Raw genomic sequence first — 17,393 nt, forward strand, 5'->3', positions numbered from 1 at the left:
TGCACATATTACATGTCTAACTTCATTACTGAAACCACAACAATGGACTCAGTTCTGAGTTTCAAGTCACACTGTTACTATCATCCATGGCAAAATAGGAATCTAGGGACACACAAAAGAAGAAAAGCCATTTACTACTGCAGGCAATGGCAATGCTAAGAACATCTTCACCAAAATCAGCATTCTGCCGTACTACAGCAAGCACAAATTGATCCATCATCCTAAGCCTAGCACAGAACAAGGGAGAATATGAATCATCTTCATTTTATGGATGCAGAACAGGATTACAAAGTCATTAGGTGACTTGTAATATCAGAAGCTTCAGACTGTAAATTAGCATGTATCTCTCCAGCTCACTACCTTAACCACCAAGGCAAAGCAGTCTTCCTCCCTGGTAAGGTACACAGTGATATATAAACACAGAAAGAATCTTACGTTGTATTGCAAACAATATGCTATTCAGCAAATTAAAGCCTCTCAGCTTTCCTAATGTGACAATTAGATGACAGAATGAAGCAACAGGTCCAGTTTCTCATTAAGTCACTGGCAACACCACATTACCAAGTTGTGTTGAGAGAGGAACTGTCGCCAAGACAAAGCGATAGGAATGAAAGACGAAGCGTTTTAAAAGCCTTTGATTTTGTATTCCTGGCTCTTCCGCTGACTCTATGCATCTGGAGCAAAACTGAAAGGCACGCGCTTGCCATGCTGTTCCACCTGGTACATTTAGTACAGACCAAGACTCTCCAGTTCAAGGAGCACAACAAATTCACACAATGCTGAATGTACCAAGTCCGTGATCTTTGGTGCCTCTATGGTAACAAACAGGAAAAGTGCAGTCAGATGAACGATGAGGACCAGAATAGTCATTCAGGATGCTCAGTGTGTCTCCAAATCAGTTGAGATAACAGCCTCAGAAGCAATTCTGGCAGCTGTGAACACCTGGCTGGACAGAGAGGGGGTATTGCAAGAATATCAAACTTACCCCTGGAAAAGTAAGTGATCTCTATCAATCCCACAAACTCTGAGGGTGAGAAGAAGGACACTTCCTACCTCCCAGAGGACAATAAAGAATGAATCATCAAGCATACAAAAATAAAAGCTGTAAAATTATAATAGCCCAGGAAGGACACAGACTGTCAAAACCCATGGTGATAAACAGAGACAAAGAAAATGCCTTTACAATTTTGCAACCAGAGGAGACAAGACTCCCACCCAAAACCAGGTAATTTTCTTGACTACTTTTATCAACAGCAGGAGATGGTGTCACAGTGCAGCTGTCAGACATTCCTGGGAGACACGCAGACCACAAGGCTCATCTTAAGCTGAAATATGATTTAGCAAAACAGAGACAGTAACAGAGATTAAAACTTTAATTTAAAACTTTACCAACAAAAATTGATTACAAAAAGGGAAATTATCTGTACAAAATAAGAAAGGAGGTACTCATTTAATGAAAGACTGCCATTGTCAGTGTATGCTGGTGGACAAACAGTACTTCGGGTCAAGTGACAACTGAGAGAAAAAACCAACTGAGCTCGTAATATGGAATTCTGAAGTGAATTTTGCATAAACCAAAGTAAATTGACTTGAAGCAGCTCAAAAGCTAATCAAGACTAATCAGAAGCCTATTTGCCTTGCAAACCTTTTCCTCTTAATTTATAGAAGGAGGATGCACTAGAAAGCAAGACCCAGCATAGTGCACTGGGCCAGGACAATGACTTTTGCCATTCTTCTGTCCTTCTGTACAAAGTCGCTCTGCGATTTGAGTGTGCCAGGGTTACAGCTGAGTCACAAACTACTGCACCTCTACATACAGTTACGTCCTGGCTCAAAATGAAGACAAATGTTTTTGAGACAGTGATATTGCTATGATGAAAAAGGCCAGCTGCATCATGACTCCCATTAAAATGGTGGTTCTCAGACTTTTCAAGTTGGCATCAAATAACAGCTGTCAGTCAATGACAGATCAGTATTTGCAACACTGCAGTCCTCTTTTCTACCTACCATTTTACACAAAGAAAAACAGCATCTTTAAAACTTACCTGAATATACAAAAATGGCAGGTGATTTCTGAACTCCAAGTTCCTGTAAAATCTAGGCCCACAATACGATCTTTACCAGTTTTCTACAAGCTGGATCAACAAAGTTGAGTTGCAGTGAAGAAATGGACATGCATTTTCAATCAAACCAGCTGAAAACTTCCCAGTCCAACTGCTTATTTTCCACTCAGTTTCACATCACGTAGTATTTACAAGCTTTTAAACCTTCAGAACCCAGGTTTAGTGAAGAATCAAAATAGTAATAAAAATGTTTTGGCCCAGATTCACTTCACCTACTTACAGATACCTGAGATACCTAAGTTGGTGCAGAACAGACTTTGGTGCCCTACCTACCCAGTAAAAAGACAAACGCTAAAAGGAAATTCAGTCTTGATTCTCATCCTAGTGATGGTGCTCTTCTTCCTCCAACTATAAAATGAAAAGGGAGCAACTATATTCCAACTTAGAAGTCTTGGTTAAGCTTAGAGTAATTGCATTCCTAGCTTAAGTGTTGCCGTTTATGTGAACCTAAGCCTTACCTTGCTCACTAGCAGCTCCCACCTAGGGGAGCTGGGGACAGCTACCTTTTAAGAACGCTATGAGACATGCATGAGTCCTCCTTACGTCTGGGAAAACTGAGATAAGTAAGAAGTTTGCTCACATCCATGTGGTGAGCCAGTAACGAGCTAACATTACAGCTTCCTGGATCTTAGCCCTGTGCTCTTCCTCACACCAGGTTCCTGTGGGCAAACTACTGTACAGAATCGTTCCCTTCTCCGTGTCAAAAAGTTTTACCAAAAAAATACAGATACTAATAAACAGTGTACATAATTTCTTATTTGACAATGAAGAGGCCTGTAGTTAGTAAAGCAATCTGCTCTATTGTATCTTGACCCTTGAAAAGTTTATTTCCAGCTTTGATTCTTTGATGTCTTAAAGCTTTTAAGAGAAAGTTGAAGATTCATTAACAAACATAATGCTGCGGTCAGTACCCTTTACATTAACCACAATGACATGTTACATTTTCTAGCTTAAGTAGTATTTGTGCTACCCAATTTTGCCATCAAAATAGAAGCCTTGAAGCCAAGGATTCACAGATCTCAGAAAAAAAACAAACCAGACAACTTCAGTTTAAAGCCTCGAAACATGCCATGAAGAGTTCAGAGATTCCAATTCTGTGAATATCTGTTATTGCCATTTCAAATGAAAGCCCTCTTATCCTTAGTCTTGCCCATCCCGTGCTGTATCAGGCAGGACAAATGCTGCATGGCAAGAAAAAACTCCCCTCAAAATACAGCTTAATAATGGAAGTGAAACATTTGCACTTAGCTTTATGAATGCAGCAGAGATATCACTTAAATAGTGTTTCCAAAGACCCTGGGACTTAAGCACAGCTATGGAAAAAGTCAACTTCCTAAACTTTGGGGTTAGTTTGATCCATCTGCCTCACATTGGATTCTTACCTTACCACTGTCAACAAAGCTTTTAACGTACCAGGAGAGACAGAACACCATCACCTTGTTCCATCACATCATGGAACAAGACAGCATAATGGATGCCTGTTGTGACAGACAGAAAATACTGTACAAAGAAAGCTTTTTTTAATGGCAGAATCAAATTGGACACTACTGGCTAACCTGGAACAAGATCTACGTTTTTCCCTTCTGGAGGTTTTTAATTTTCTCTTGAACCAGAAACATTCATTCTAATCAGTTAAATCCAACAGTACTACAGAGAGCTCAGTTCTTAAGCATGCCCTGCACCAGGAAGGGTCAGTCCTACGTCCAATTAAAACCAGAGTTGCTGTTTTCCAAGGGCAGGAGTTCTTCACTGGTCACCTAGCCGGAAACCTTGGCCCCAGTTGTGTCTTCCACCACCCTGTTGATCTTCTGCAGGTCTTCTCATGCTAGCAGGTGGAACACCAAACCCCGACACTCCTCCTCTTCTATTTGGCAGCCAGCGGTACCTAGAACCAGACAGGAGAGAAGGAGAGAGTTTGAGAAACAGATGTACTTTGGGAGTAAACACCAGACTACTTTTCCATGCACTTCCTTTTAGCTGCTAGACTTTGCAAATAGAACTGGCTTTTCACAGCAGTACTTCATGTAATTCTTTCCAAATCTAAGCCCTCAGCACATTAAGAAATGGGAATTCTGGGGGCCTTCCACATCTGGGATATGGTTAGATACAACAACCCAAAGAGCAGAAAAAAAACCCCAAATGATAAGGGAGTCTCATGGTTGAGAATAAACGCTATGATACTAAATTAAATCCCCTAACTTCTCTCCCCTTTCTTCAGGGAAAAAAAATAAAAAAAATCCAAATCACTTCCAAGCATCTCTCTCTCCAACAGTTACAAAGCTCCTGTTATCACAGCATCGAACCATCTCACTGCTCTCCAAGTAAAAATTCCTGAGGAACTGGGGACCAAAGAAACTACGGAAAACAGGCTCAAGTAACTAGCTTGTCTGAAATCAAAGGTCAAGCAAATCAGAGCTGTAAAACCTTATCATCCAACTTAGGCTACCATCTAAATAGACAGAGTTATCTAAAATACAGCTTCTGTATTTTGCAAGGGATGCCATCGATGCAGAGTCATTTCAGCTCTACAACAGTTACACCAAGCTCCTGCAAATCCCTTGCTCAATTTGATTATGAAAATCTGAGGCCCAGACATAAAACCCAGATTCCTTTCTACAAGAAAAATGATCCTGTAGAGAAAAAGTTCATTATTATATTCAAGATATCTGTAATTCATCACAGCATCTTTTTTCTAACAAAACATTACAGTGCAAAGGCAGAATTTATCCCTCTTTAGAGATGTTTGCAGTACTTCTGTGCCTGCTTCTCAAATATAGAGAAGAATTAAATACACATATGAGGAATCAAGAGAATTACACATAACCAAAAAGACCAACTGATGGCAGTTTCAGAGGTGTTATTACCTTGAAAAATATTTTTAAAACAATATTTTGCCTTCCAATCTTTATGGAAAATTAGGTTTACCAGTAGGGCTTGCAAACACAAAAGCAGAATATAAAGCCTCCCTACTCATTAAAGCTTGTACAGAAAGTATAGCTGTAATTCAGCTTTGCATCTTATAATTAACAATTTATGCTATAAAAAGGCTTAACTGAGTTGCTAACTAAATTTTGGTAGAGAAGGAATATTTACAACCCAAAAGGAAAAGGACAAGGGCAAATGAAGCTACGAACTTTGGCTTCTGATCGTTGTATCTCAATGCCAAAACAAGGGATAGATCGCAAGAAAAAGCACTTCAGAAGCCAAGAGCTGCCATCTCAGTCAAGGTGACTGGCAAAGCAGAATACATATTATTGGCCTGAACAAGTCTGCAGCTGACTCCTGTTATTGTTACACATTGCTGAACTGGTAGCTACCGTAATGATACATGGAAATACAGATAAAAGATCATGTACAGGAGGAAATTTTTTTGATACCGTCTGATAATTTTTAGGTAGTTCTCTTTCCTACAGCTCAATTCACTAGCAGAACTAAGCCTTTTACTCTCACTCTTAAGAGTGGGTAAAGGACACAAGTCATCCATAAGGGTAACAAAGAACTCTTGCATGGGCTATTTACAAGAAACAACTTTTTTATTGACTCAGCAGCAGTCAATATGATAGACTGAAACAGGTTGATCTAGTGAAGCATTTTACACCTTACAATCCCAGCAAATGTGTCTGATGAACAATACAGAAAATTGGACCAATCAGTGAGCTAAAGAATGAAACCAGCTTACAGGAACTGGGGTGTGGACAGAAAATTCCTTCCTCCCAAATCCATCGGATATTTAAACATTAAGAAGAAATACAGGTGTCCAACCAGATTTCCTATCAGCTCATTGATAACTCTGCAAGGCAAAAGAAAAGAATTGTTTCACACACTGTCTTCACTGAAAATAAACGAGTGACCATCTCTGCTAGTTACTACTGTTCACCTGCCACAGGCATTGCTGGGGCCCTGAGCCACAGAAAATTTCCCCTCCCGCAGCATTTTGCAGGCACTACTTTAGAAGGGCCAACCTTTAAGTGCCAACAGATCAACAGGCTGTTCCACCATCCCTTCCAAGCCCTCTCTACAGTCTGCACTGAAAACACAATTAAATACTTGTTTACATCAGGGAATTAGACCGTACAGCTATTAGAGTCTAAAATAATAGTCTGCAGAGCTTGTGAAGTTACCACTGTTTTCACTGGACAACCTGTCTCCTGCTGGACTGAACTGTTTTGTTCCCAATTTTGCAAAAAATGTTACTGAATGCAGGCCCTTGACTATCTTCTGTCATGCATAGAAACAGCAGGTATCTAACAGCAAGCAGTTTTCTCAAGTGGCGGATGAGTCAGTAGGAGGCACAGCCAGGGAATTTGGTTTTGCTGTACTGTCTCCTCCTTTTATAAATCAACCACATAACTTGTTACCATCACTAATTGTGTTACAGCGGCACCAAGAGGCCCCAATGAGAAAGACTCTGCACAGAGGGGTTTTCTGCATCACAGAGTTTAGTCAAAGAAACCCAAGAAAGACCAACGAATTCAGCAGGTGCTAATATGGCACTCTGTGGGCTTGTTACTGCCATTTTCCCTTGTTTCACAAGCTGAAAAAAACATCAGGCTGGGCGAGACTGTGATGGAAAGAAGAAACAGCACTATCACAGTCAAGCTAAATTTGCTTCTAAAACCAGTAGTGACAGTTTGTCATATGGGATGACATCTTTCTTTACTGTGCATTACTCTTTTAGTAAGGAAAAGGCCTAATGCACAGATTTACTAGAAAATATACCAAATTTTTATTACCTTCTCCGCACCTACGTTCTCTAGTTCTCATATGCACATCTCCTCTTTGCTTTTCTTAAATGACCAGCATGTGACACTGAGCATTATCAGCCACATTAGACAGCTTTAAGCCTCTATTTTAATATTGCTTCTAAATTCAGCAATAAGTTCAAGAGCTGTAAAAGCTTTTATAACTTCAAATCAGCCATATAAGTAAATACATACGATCCACCAATGATGTAGTTGAATCCCAGAATAACCCATGGAAGGTAACAGGCCTAAAAGAATGCAATGAGACAGAGAAGTTATAAGTACAAGTTAAGGACATAAACCTGCTCAGCTTCCCACTGCACTAATAAGCATGATTATAATCTCAGTGTTTTAAGCATTACACAAATCCTGATATATTAGCTTAAGCAGATTCTTCTACCTAACAAGGCAGGATACTCCAAACTGAGCAACCACTAACATTTTTAGACAAATCATACTCATTGAAATATTTTAAGTAGATGCATCTTTTGCACCCTATGTTCCACAGCAACCTTATATCTAAACCTAAGTCCTAACATTTCTGATTTTGAAAAAGTCTGGAAACAATGATCAAGAGAGCCTTAATGACAAGCCCTGACAGAAACAGACGAGGTTGCACAGGAAAGGACATTTTTAAATATCAACATTTTGTCACTACAATGTCACTACATTCAGCTGTTATGCAGGTGAATGTAATCAGGAATTGTTTCCTCTTTTCAGACTGATGAATTTCAGTTGTCAGGACATCTTTTCAGTAAAGCCACACTGAGTGACCCTGTATGGAAGACCATGACGAAATTTGTCTTTACTCCATCTCAAGAAGTATATAGCTATGTGAAAGCATGGGACATCTTTAATAAGAGAAAATACTTATGTTTGGCCCCTCACCACCTTTATGTGCATCCTCGGGGCAGAAACCTTTCCAATATCGTGTCTGACATACCTTAAATCTTGTTCCAAACCAAAACGATACAATCATGTCTCTGTTCAGCTGGGCCCACACATAAAGTACTGACATGATGAGTGGAATCATCAGCAACTGCAATGTTTAAAAAAAAAGCCAGATGTTACCATCACATTCACAAAAGTCCAGGAAACTTAAACAGGCAGCAGGAGCTATAAGCTTCAAATATGGCTTGTAAGCATGATACATCAGCAAAATCTGTAAAGATTGCCCCAGAACCCTTGCCATCATGTGTCATGGATCTGTTCAAAAGCTATCGAGAAAGCTAAGCAAGAGAACCTACTTGATCATTCTCTTTTGCTAGGCCATGCCAAAGCAAAGGGCTCCAACTTGCACCAAGTGAAAGAACAGCCGTGGCAAACTCCTTTGCTCCCAGCTACTTGGTAGCACACCTACAGCAGCATCAGCAACATATCTGTGCCACAATCATTTCAATTCACAACCCAAGGCACTAACCTAAACACACTCATCTGGGGCCAAGCTAGTACAGCAGATGAAGTGTTACTCTGTCAAATTGCCAGCTGTATCCCCATGGAGCACCACAGAGGGAAGGTGCACCAGTAAATCACCGTTTCAGAGTACTGCAGTCAGCCTTGGCCAAGCCATCTTGGTAGAGCTCAGAGTTAACCTGTGCTCCAAGCCAGGAGATGAGGCTGTTTCAAATACCTCCTTACTGTGGCTGTATATTAGCTGACTGGGCTGTTTCTAGTGAAACAAATATAAAGCACTATTTTAGCCATCTGCTGACTTCTAAACTGAAGACAGACTGTGCCAGCAACATTTCCATGAACTGGTTTAATGCTACAAACTAGCTTGTGTGTTTGGAAGAGAGGTCAAAACTCATCCCTTCAGGGGTGCTACTGTTTAACAGGTTCCACCTTAAAGCTGGCACACCAGCATCAGCCCAGCTTCCCCCACCCCTACAGTACACCAGCAGTCTGACTTGTCACACAAGCAACCTAGTGTCTTTATTAAAACTGGTTTTATTCTACTGGAAAAACAAAGTAATATCTAATTTCTGAAAGTATTTGACATGGGAATAGAAGCCCAGCTATCCTGCTTTATCTTCTCACTTTCAAGCAAGCCACTCAACACAAGCAAAAAACCCTTACTTCTAAGAAAAACATATTTGTACATCAAACAACCAGTTCTTTTTTAAGCAACACTTTGTATGCAGATATAAAGCCATTCTAAGTGCCTTTTTAAAAAGACACAAATCAACACAATCAGACTAAAATTCATACAGTGTATGGGTGACTTCAGCATGCTTTTGAATAATTCTGCAGCATCTTCCCCACAGCAAAAAAAAGTTTAAGTGTGAAGTTATAGACAACCCTTAACAGAACTCAGTCCTTGCTGCAGATGCATGATCGCTACTTTTGTCTACCAGGGCAGCCTGGTAAGTGATCTAATAAATGCTAAGATAATATTGTACAGAGTAGTAGAGATATCGGTGCAGGGTTTGGGTGACAGGGACAGAATAAGATGACAGCAGAGGCAGGCTGAAGACATGCAGTTATCTGATACTCCATTGTGTCCATGAAGCACTCCCTCATTTCCCCGCTTCATGTGTGGGTGACTAAGAACTACCTCACTGAAACTGGTTCTTCAGACCACTATCTAAATCATTCTTATGAGGATTTTGAACTTCACAGTTCTGATCTGAATCTGCAGCTGTATTTTTCACAAAAAGATCTTCTATTGACAAGTAAAAGGCACACTGAATTTGAGAAGACTAATGAACCCAAGAATCATTTTTAGATTAAAAAAGTAAGAATGCAGATCCACATTCATTAGAGGAAACAGTGCATAGGTGACACCTTGTGTCCATTTTAGTACCCCTTGACTCCCTAACTAGGAGCGGCAGAATCAGATACAGGCTTGTGACATAGCTGAGGCTTACCCAAACTAGAAAACTAACAATACACACACAGCAGTCCATCCTGATATAAAGTAAACCAGCCTAGCTTAAGTACGTTCTGCAGTTATGCTGATAATGCTCTCTATAAAGTCATTAAGTAGTCAGAAAATTCCATAAGATTATTATTTTAAAAACTGCACTGCACTTACCTGCATGTCCATTGCCAAGCCAGTTATCTGTCATTGCACCATTAAAGAAAACGCAGCAAAAGCTGATAGACTAGAATGACAAAAAGAAGCTGCGCACACACTGAACGCACATGCAAAGGCCTTTAATGTTTAAAATTAAAACAGCGTTCCTGTGTCAAGTTGACCACTGGGAAAAAATTAAAAACCTCCAATGATCTGGAGACTTACACACTTAGTTTCAATAATTGCTTTTCAGTAGTCTTTCAAGCTACCCCTCAAGTCATTACCCTGAGGGCTGACGGATGCACTGGCCTTCCCTCCATGATGAAACTGGCTAACTACAAACTCAGTCCTTGCATAAAAGCATGTTACAGGTTTAACAGCTGGATTCTTTCATTAGTTTTTTAAAGACTAAAATGTTGGGTTTCTAACTAAAGAAATACCAGATCATAAAAAAAAAAAAATGTATATATTGCCACTGAGATACAGAAAATAAATAATTTCTTGAAGTGCATCAATGCAGGCTTTGAATACTACTCTCCTATCTTGGAACCCAAAGGATCTACTTGCTTTAGTAGCTGCTGAGTAGAAGCAATTGCTGAAGAACTTTGCTACGATCAGAATGCTTTTAACAGTTCATGAATGTGCATAAAATGGCACCAAGCATTTTCCCAGATCATGCATCCAAGTTGCTCCTTACATCACATAGGAACAAGCAACTGGAAGCTTTTAAATGACCAGTTTAAAAGTCAAGTCACAATCAGATTCATCTAATAGCTCACAGCCAACAGCCTGCAACCACAATGAAGCTGATAATGCAACTAAGCCCACGTTGTTTTGCTAGTTACTGCTGTGGCTCAACAGGACCAGCAGGAATAGCAAATCCCTCCATCCAGTGTAATGCAACTAGAGATGGTTAATCTATTGATAAAGGCGACAGCATTTCTACACACCAGCTTTCCTGGCTGCATGTGGTTCATACTGATGTCACCGCTCCCTTTTTTCCACGTTGTGCCACTGCAAATTGTTACAAGGAGGTAGACAAAGCACAGACAGAATGGGAGCATCTGCAAGGATGGAGGTTCCACAACCACTCTTGGCAACCTGTGCCAGTGTTTCAGTGTTTGACTACCCTTACAGTAGAAAGGGTCTCTCTTACATTTAAACGGAATTTTCTGTGCTTCCATTTGCACCTTTTCTCTCTTGTCCCACCCATTGAGGACCACTGAGAGAATTCTGGCTCCATTTCCTTTCCTCCCTCCCCCATCAGGTGTTTATCCAAATGGGTAAGACACCCGTGCCCCCTGTTCTCCAGGCTGCAACAGTCCCAGCTCTCTCAGCCTCTCCTCATGTGACAGATGTTCCAACCCTTTATCATCTTCATGACATTCCACTGGACTCTCTCCAGGATGTCTGTGTCTCTCTTGTACGTGGGAACGTGGAGCTGGATGCAGCCCCCCATGTGTCTCACAAGGACAGAGGAGAGAGGAGTCTTCACCTCCCTCAACATGCTGGCCACGCTCTGTCTGTCGCAGCCCAGAAGGCTAGTGGCCACCTTTGCCACAAAGGCACACCGCTGCCTCGTGGTCAACCTGGTGTCCAGCAAGACTCCCAAGGCCTTTTCTGCCAAGACACTTTGCAGACACTCATTGCTCAGCCTGACCTGGTGCCTGAGGCTGCTCCTCCCCCAGGGCAGGACTCTGCACTTCCCTCTGCTGAGCTTCATGAGATTCCTCACCAGCACATTCCTAAAACGTGGTCTTTAAACATATTTTAGGCAGAAACAGAAGAACCAAAATACTCTAAAAGTGTGGTGATGAGCAGAAGGATACAACAATGCAGATCCAATTAAACAGAAGCATGAACATGTAATCTGCTGGCCTTCCATCAAAAGCCCCTGTAAACAAAAAGAATTGTTAGGAAAGGTACTGAAATCCTGATAAGAAATTAAGGGGTTTTTTTATTTTTAGGAGTCTAAGAAAAGCTCAGTTAATAACAGTTGTCCTACATGCAGTCTGTGGTTTAAGATTTTTTTTTTTTTATTTTAAAAGGCCTTATAATAGAACAACCTACAGGATCAAGAAATAAGACATTCAGCCCACTGCATTAAGTGCACACACAGCAGCTCTACTCACAGAACACATTCACTCTGGAGGTAAGTGATTTTAACTTCATGAGACTTCAAAATGGAGTTGGACCCCATTCTTCATAGGAAGCTGCTAGTCAGAAGCACACAACATTTAAATACACTTGCACAGCAAAAGCAGTGACATCAAGTCTAATAATCGAATCACGTGAAAACCAGTCCTTACTTAGGCAAATTGCATCCTTTTTGCATCATCTAGACAGACTCCAGAGATACAATAGCTTTTACACTCCAGAAAAATTAATGTACATGATGAGGAGGGTACACAGTTTGCAAACTGTGGTAAAAGGCTGGCACAAACCTCAGTATTTGAGCAAGACTCCTATCAACTTTCCTACAGCTCCGTGCAGGCAAGGAAAGCCTGAGAATACTGCTGAAAGACCCAAACCACACAATGACGAACACAGTGCACCATGAACAAGCTGAACTACAACTAATAATTAAACATCAAAATGCTTAAGAAGACCACCACTGATTAATATTAGCCCTATATGGCTTCCTACAACTATTTTATATGTTCCCAAAAATTTAAAGAAAGAAAATCTATTTTTAAGCATTAGTTCTTTAGAACAATTAGAGTAACTCAGCTTATGTAAGACAAAATTGGTATTTTAGTAATTTTAAATTTCTTATTTAAGTTCAGCCACGCAAGTTACACAACAGGGAAAAAAACCTGAAAAAAATCGGTTTGAAAGTTTTAAAGTTGGAAAACTATATAGACTGGAGTTTTCTCCCTACTGTTGCCATGCAACACATACAAACAAATAAAGAGAGGAAGCTGACTAACCCTGTAGATACTCCAGCATAGGAATTCCTCCAGAATAGGAAGAAATCAAAGCTAATATTCCCTTAAAGTTTTTCACTTCTCGCTATCTAGAAGATTACTAAAAATAATATTAGACAAACTGTTTAAGTTGACTTCCCAATGAATATTTAAGAAAACTGAGCTACAGACTGCCAAAATGCTCAATACAGGGGCAAGGTGAGCCCTAGCCCACTGGGTCCTTCTGTTGGGCCCTGGCTATAATCCAGTCATCATGGAAGAGCTGCAGACTCACAACCTGATCATGCATACTGCTGGGGAGTAAACTCTACATATTCTGCTTCCTGCATTGGTATTCGTTATGTTCTCCAACAGAAACAAAACTAAAACACATCAACCTCCTTTTCCTCAGGAGGCTGGAGGTCAGCTTGTTAGGAATGCACAAGCACAGTACAAAATCATATGGATATTTCTGACAACTAAATTTGAAGCTAGCATGCAATGCTGGTGTATGCTCAAAAACCATGTACAACCCTGAAAACAGAAGTTTCACTCCTTCACTTTCACAGACAAAAGGAGGCACAGACCTACGCTGATTTCCACTTGTAAACTTGTTATCAGCAACTTGTACACCTCCCACTTTCAGAAGGACTCATGCCTTTCTTGTAGAGGGAGGACCAACCTAACCAAGAACTTCATTTATACTTAGAAAAGTTACTCTAACATAAATGCATTGATTCAAACAACAAAACTGACTTCCCAGTTTCAAAATCCAGATGTGTTGTACAGCAGGAATGTAAATTTACTGCTGAAAGAATTTACTTCCTTCCATGAAACTTCTGCCACAGCACAGGCAACTAGAGCATTTCTGCAAGCATACGTACCAGCAGTGATGTCTTACAATTTGCATATATGAATCAGGAACTCTTACTACACATAGCTTTGCACAGTCGAATGTTGTAACTGCCAGCATTCTCACGTGTTCCTAGTCTAATACAGAAAGGCTCAAAGAGAAAGAGGAACGATTTCTAGCTATTAAACTCCTACTTACTTTCACTAAGAAAACAACTAAATCAATCTGGCACCACTCCTCCCTTTCCCTGCTACTCTTCTTACGACTTAAATAGGATTCCACAATACCCTCTGGATGACAGGTTTATTGGGGATTATCTTCTCTACCATGGGACTTCCCAAATATCACCTTCCAATGCATTTTCACTTACACCACCAGTCCTAAGATTCCATTAGAAATACACAGAAATTCTTGTTCAAAAAGGCTCTCAGGAGGAGCTCGACTTTGCAAATATTTTATTGACTTCAATTAAAACAATTTTTGTTTTGTTTTAATGAGCTGCACAATGCAAAATTACACCAGTTATGAAGCTACCTTGTAACAACAATCTCTTTTTTGAGATAAGTGATCCATTATTTGATCTTTCTTCCACACTTAAATTTTCCCCCTAACTGAAAACCCAACTAGTTCCCATTTCTTTTTGACAGAAGGGTGCACTTCATTTGTACAAGCTATCACTTAATTCAACATAACTGATAGAATAACACAGATAAGCATCATTGCCTTTTAAAGGGCAAAAACTGATATTGTTATTTTCTCAACACAGATATGCCCATTACTACATATGTTCTATCATCCTTCCGTGTAAAAGGACATCAGACACAAGAACACAGAGGTAACCATCATTTAGCCTCTCTCTCTTGTTTCCTGAAATCCAACAGCTAAAAGCACCAGGCCCTTCTACTGAAAGAATTCTCAAGTTCAGATCCTAAATGAAAAGGCTCCCTGGCAAAGGGAAGGAGCCAGTCACAGAAAATCAGTTTTCAGAGCAGTTTTGTACTATCCAACATAAGCGGGCACAGAGACGAGCAATCTTTCTCATGATTCTGTCTGAATCAGCCACAACCCCATTGCCACAAACATTCCCAAAAGAAGCTCTATGTGACAATGCTTAAGTCTCTACCAATTCCGGGCACCATGGGCCTACAATTTAGCATATAACATACCTGTTTCTAATCGTGAGGAATATTGATACAAGAAATACAAGTTCACCAAGTAGAGAAATCCTGTTCCAGGTCCCACAGGGAAGAAGAAAGTTGCAGTTATGGGCCGCCAGATCTGTCCAGATCAAAAGAGAAAGATGTATTTATATGCTGTAGAACAAACTCTTATGCATTGTTTATTTTGTTTTCATTATTAACTACTTGGAAGATCAAGGAAGAGATTAAAAATAGCCCAAGTATCTATTACTGCTGCTTCAGAAGCTTTTACAATATTTTTTTTAATCTGATAAGAAAAGCTATTAAGATACAACAGAAATCACACACAACTTCCAGATTGCTCCCATCACATCTTGACAGCATTAAGTCTTTATTGCAGTGCAAAAGGGATATGCTTGCAAGGATGCTGCCCTGTTTTAAAAGCACCCATACAGAACCCATTCTGATCTGTTGAACAGAGACCAAGGAATTCACACCAAGGCCTTTAGCATACCATTCCAGACAACTTGCGCTGCTCTGAGCATTTTGCACCTGCTTTAGAGAGTCTCTCAGCTATCAATATTGGGTACAGCCAACTGCACGGCAGCATGTATCAAGGACAGAAAATGTCTCGTCTGGCCATTTATGAAAAAGCTCTTTAACAGGCAACACTTCCAAATAGAGTATTGGGATCCTGAACATCACAGTTCCAGAAGGAATCAAAGAACTAGAGGAAAAACCTAGGCATTTGAACTACTAAATTTTGGGGAAAATACATGAAACGAGCTACAGATGGAGCTACCTCTTTATCCAGTCTTTTTCACTGAAGATATAATAAGCACGTATAATAGAAATTTAAAGGTTGGCATTTTTTCTCATCCTTCGCTTTCACTTTCAGTTCATCCAGTGGGTGCTCTGCCCTTACACACCTACGTACCTGTCACTTCCCAACGCAAGGAAAAACTATGCCCAGTTTGTGAATGCTTTTGATATTGCTAACGCATCCAGAAACACTGGACATCTGAAACCTCAGGACTTCAGTTGTTAGTTTACGTCAACCATACCCAGGCACAGAAACTGACAATCCCAAACACAAGCTTTTTTCCAAATTCCAAGCAAGAAACACTAAGAAGGTGCAAAAGATGCACTTCTCTAGCTCTGCCTTCACATTCTCCAGAGCCACCTGCGCTCCAGGACAGTTGCACGCCTGCCTGTAACTCCCGTTCCCAAAGTCACAATCACACAACGGACGCCAGGCAAGTCACCTGAAGTCACAGCTACAAGTTTTGTGAGCGTAGAGTGCCTCGGCACAAAAACCAGTGCCAGCCAGAACAACCCCCCAGAAAAAAATTCGGAAAAAAGAGGCACCAGAATGAGACCCAAGACGAACTGCAGGACCTGTCGAAGGCCACAGCCTTCCCCGGCTCACCCAGGGGCCCTGGCTGGGCCAGGCACCGCAGCCTGCGTCACCTTGATGGGTAGCCCGGGGCCTGCCGAGGCACGGACCTAGCTAAACCCGGGGCCCAGCTCGCAGGCCTTATATAGATTAAGCAAGAAGGTAGGCCCGGCTTTCCCCTGGAGATAATATGGGTCTCTCCTAAGGGCTGCCTCCGTGGGCGACTCCCTCCCAGCACGGCGGAGGGGTCTGGGCCGGCGCCAGCCCCCAGCCCCAGCCCCCGGCCCGGCCAACCCCGGGACGCCGAGCGCGCCCCGGGCTGGGCTCCCTCACGGGGCGGGCGCCGCGGGGCACGCCGGGACCCGTGGTGCGGCCCATACCTGGAAGCGGTTGATGAAGGCGTCGGGCCAGAGGAAGAGGTAGACGGGGCTGATGAGGCCCAGCTTGCCGATGAGCGGCACCGCGATGGAGCCGGCGAACCAGTAGCGGGTGATCGGCGGGATGCTCCGGAACCAGTCCCCCAGGTCCGACATGCCGCCGCCGCGCCCGGCTACTGCCGAGGCCTCACTACCAACCGGCTGTTGAGGGAGAGCAGAGGGTCCGGCCGCGTCCGCCCGCTCCTGCCGCCGCCCCAGGCAGGGAAGGGAGCACCGAACCAGACGTGGCGCCGCCGAATTCGGCCGGGCCGCCGCCACTTCCGGCCACGCCCCTTCGGCTGCCGGGGCAACGGCAGTGCCGGAAGTCCCGCCTCCACCGGAGGCGGGGGGCGGGAGCAACCAGCCGTTACCGGCTGCCGAAGCCGCCGCTCCCCCCAGTGCCGCCGCCCCCGCGCGCCGAGCCTGCAGCCAGTCCCGTTCCCCGAGGCTGTATATGGTAACGGCAGTGAACCGGCACTAAGCCCTGCGTTTGCCAAAGCCTGAAAGAACGTATTAAGTGTCCCGTTGCATTACGCGATAAACACAGTTGCCTGATCGGACGTGACATTCTATTATTCCAAAATATTTTTTTATAAGACGTAGTCACCACTTTATTTATTCTTTTTGCATTTCAGTAAAGCTCTTGATACTGTCTGTCGCAGTATCCCCCTGCTATATGCTGCTTTATTTTTTTACTCAGATAGGCTCAGGGGAGACCCTATCGCTCTCTATAACTACCTGAAAGGAGGTTGTAGTGAGGTGGGTGTTGGTCTCTTCTCCCAAGTAACAAGTGACAGGATGA

At 42.1% G+C, this 17,393-nt stretch overlaps 1 protein-coding gene across 1 annotated transcript; it reads right to left on the reverse strand.

The window, feature by feature from the left end:
* Positions 1-1,358: 1,358 nt before the first annotated feature.
* On the reverse strand, positions 1,359-16,893 carry DERL1 (derlin 1). Its single transcript, XM_075085717.1, has 8 exons — positions 16,556-16,893; positions 14,807-14,918; positions 11,711-11,775; positions 9,900-9,926; positions 7,809-7,904; positions 7,061-7,113; positions 5,803-5,913; positions 1,359-4,008 (listed from the first exon to the last, which is right to left on the reverse strand). The coding sequence occupies exons 1-8, from the start codon at positions 16,706-16,708 to the stop codon at positions 3,870-3,872; spliced, it is 756 nt and encodes a 251-aa protein (XP_074941818.1). The 5' UTR covers positions 16,709-16,893; the 3' UTR covers positions 1,359-3,869.
* Between the last annotated feature and the right edge of the window lie 500 nt (positions 16,894-17,393).

Source organism: Phalacrocorax aristotelis, chromosome 2 (genome assembly GCF_949628215.1).
Source record: "Phalacrocorax aristotelis chromosome 2, bGulAri2.1, whole genome shotgun sequence".
Lineage (NCBI taxonomy): Eukaryota > Metazoa > Chordata > Aves > Suliformes > Phalacrocoracidae > Phalacrocorax > Phalacrocorax aristotelis.

Coding starts and splice junctions, on each gene's coding strand:
- DERL1 (XM_075085717.1), bottom strand. CDS start 16,708: ATGTCGGACCTGGGGGACTGGTTCCGGAGCATCCCGCCGATCACCCGC. Junction 11,776..14,806: donor TTCCTCACGATTAGAAACAG/GTATGTTATATG, acceptor TTTTGTTTACAG/GGGCTTTTGATGGAAGGCCA. Junction 5,914..7,060: donor AACTACATCATTGGTGGATC/GTATGTATTTAC, acceptor TTTGCCTTGCAG/AGTTATCAATGAGCTGATAG.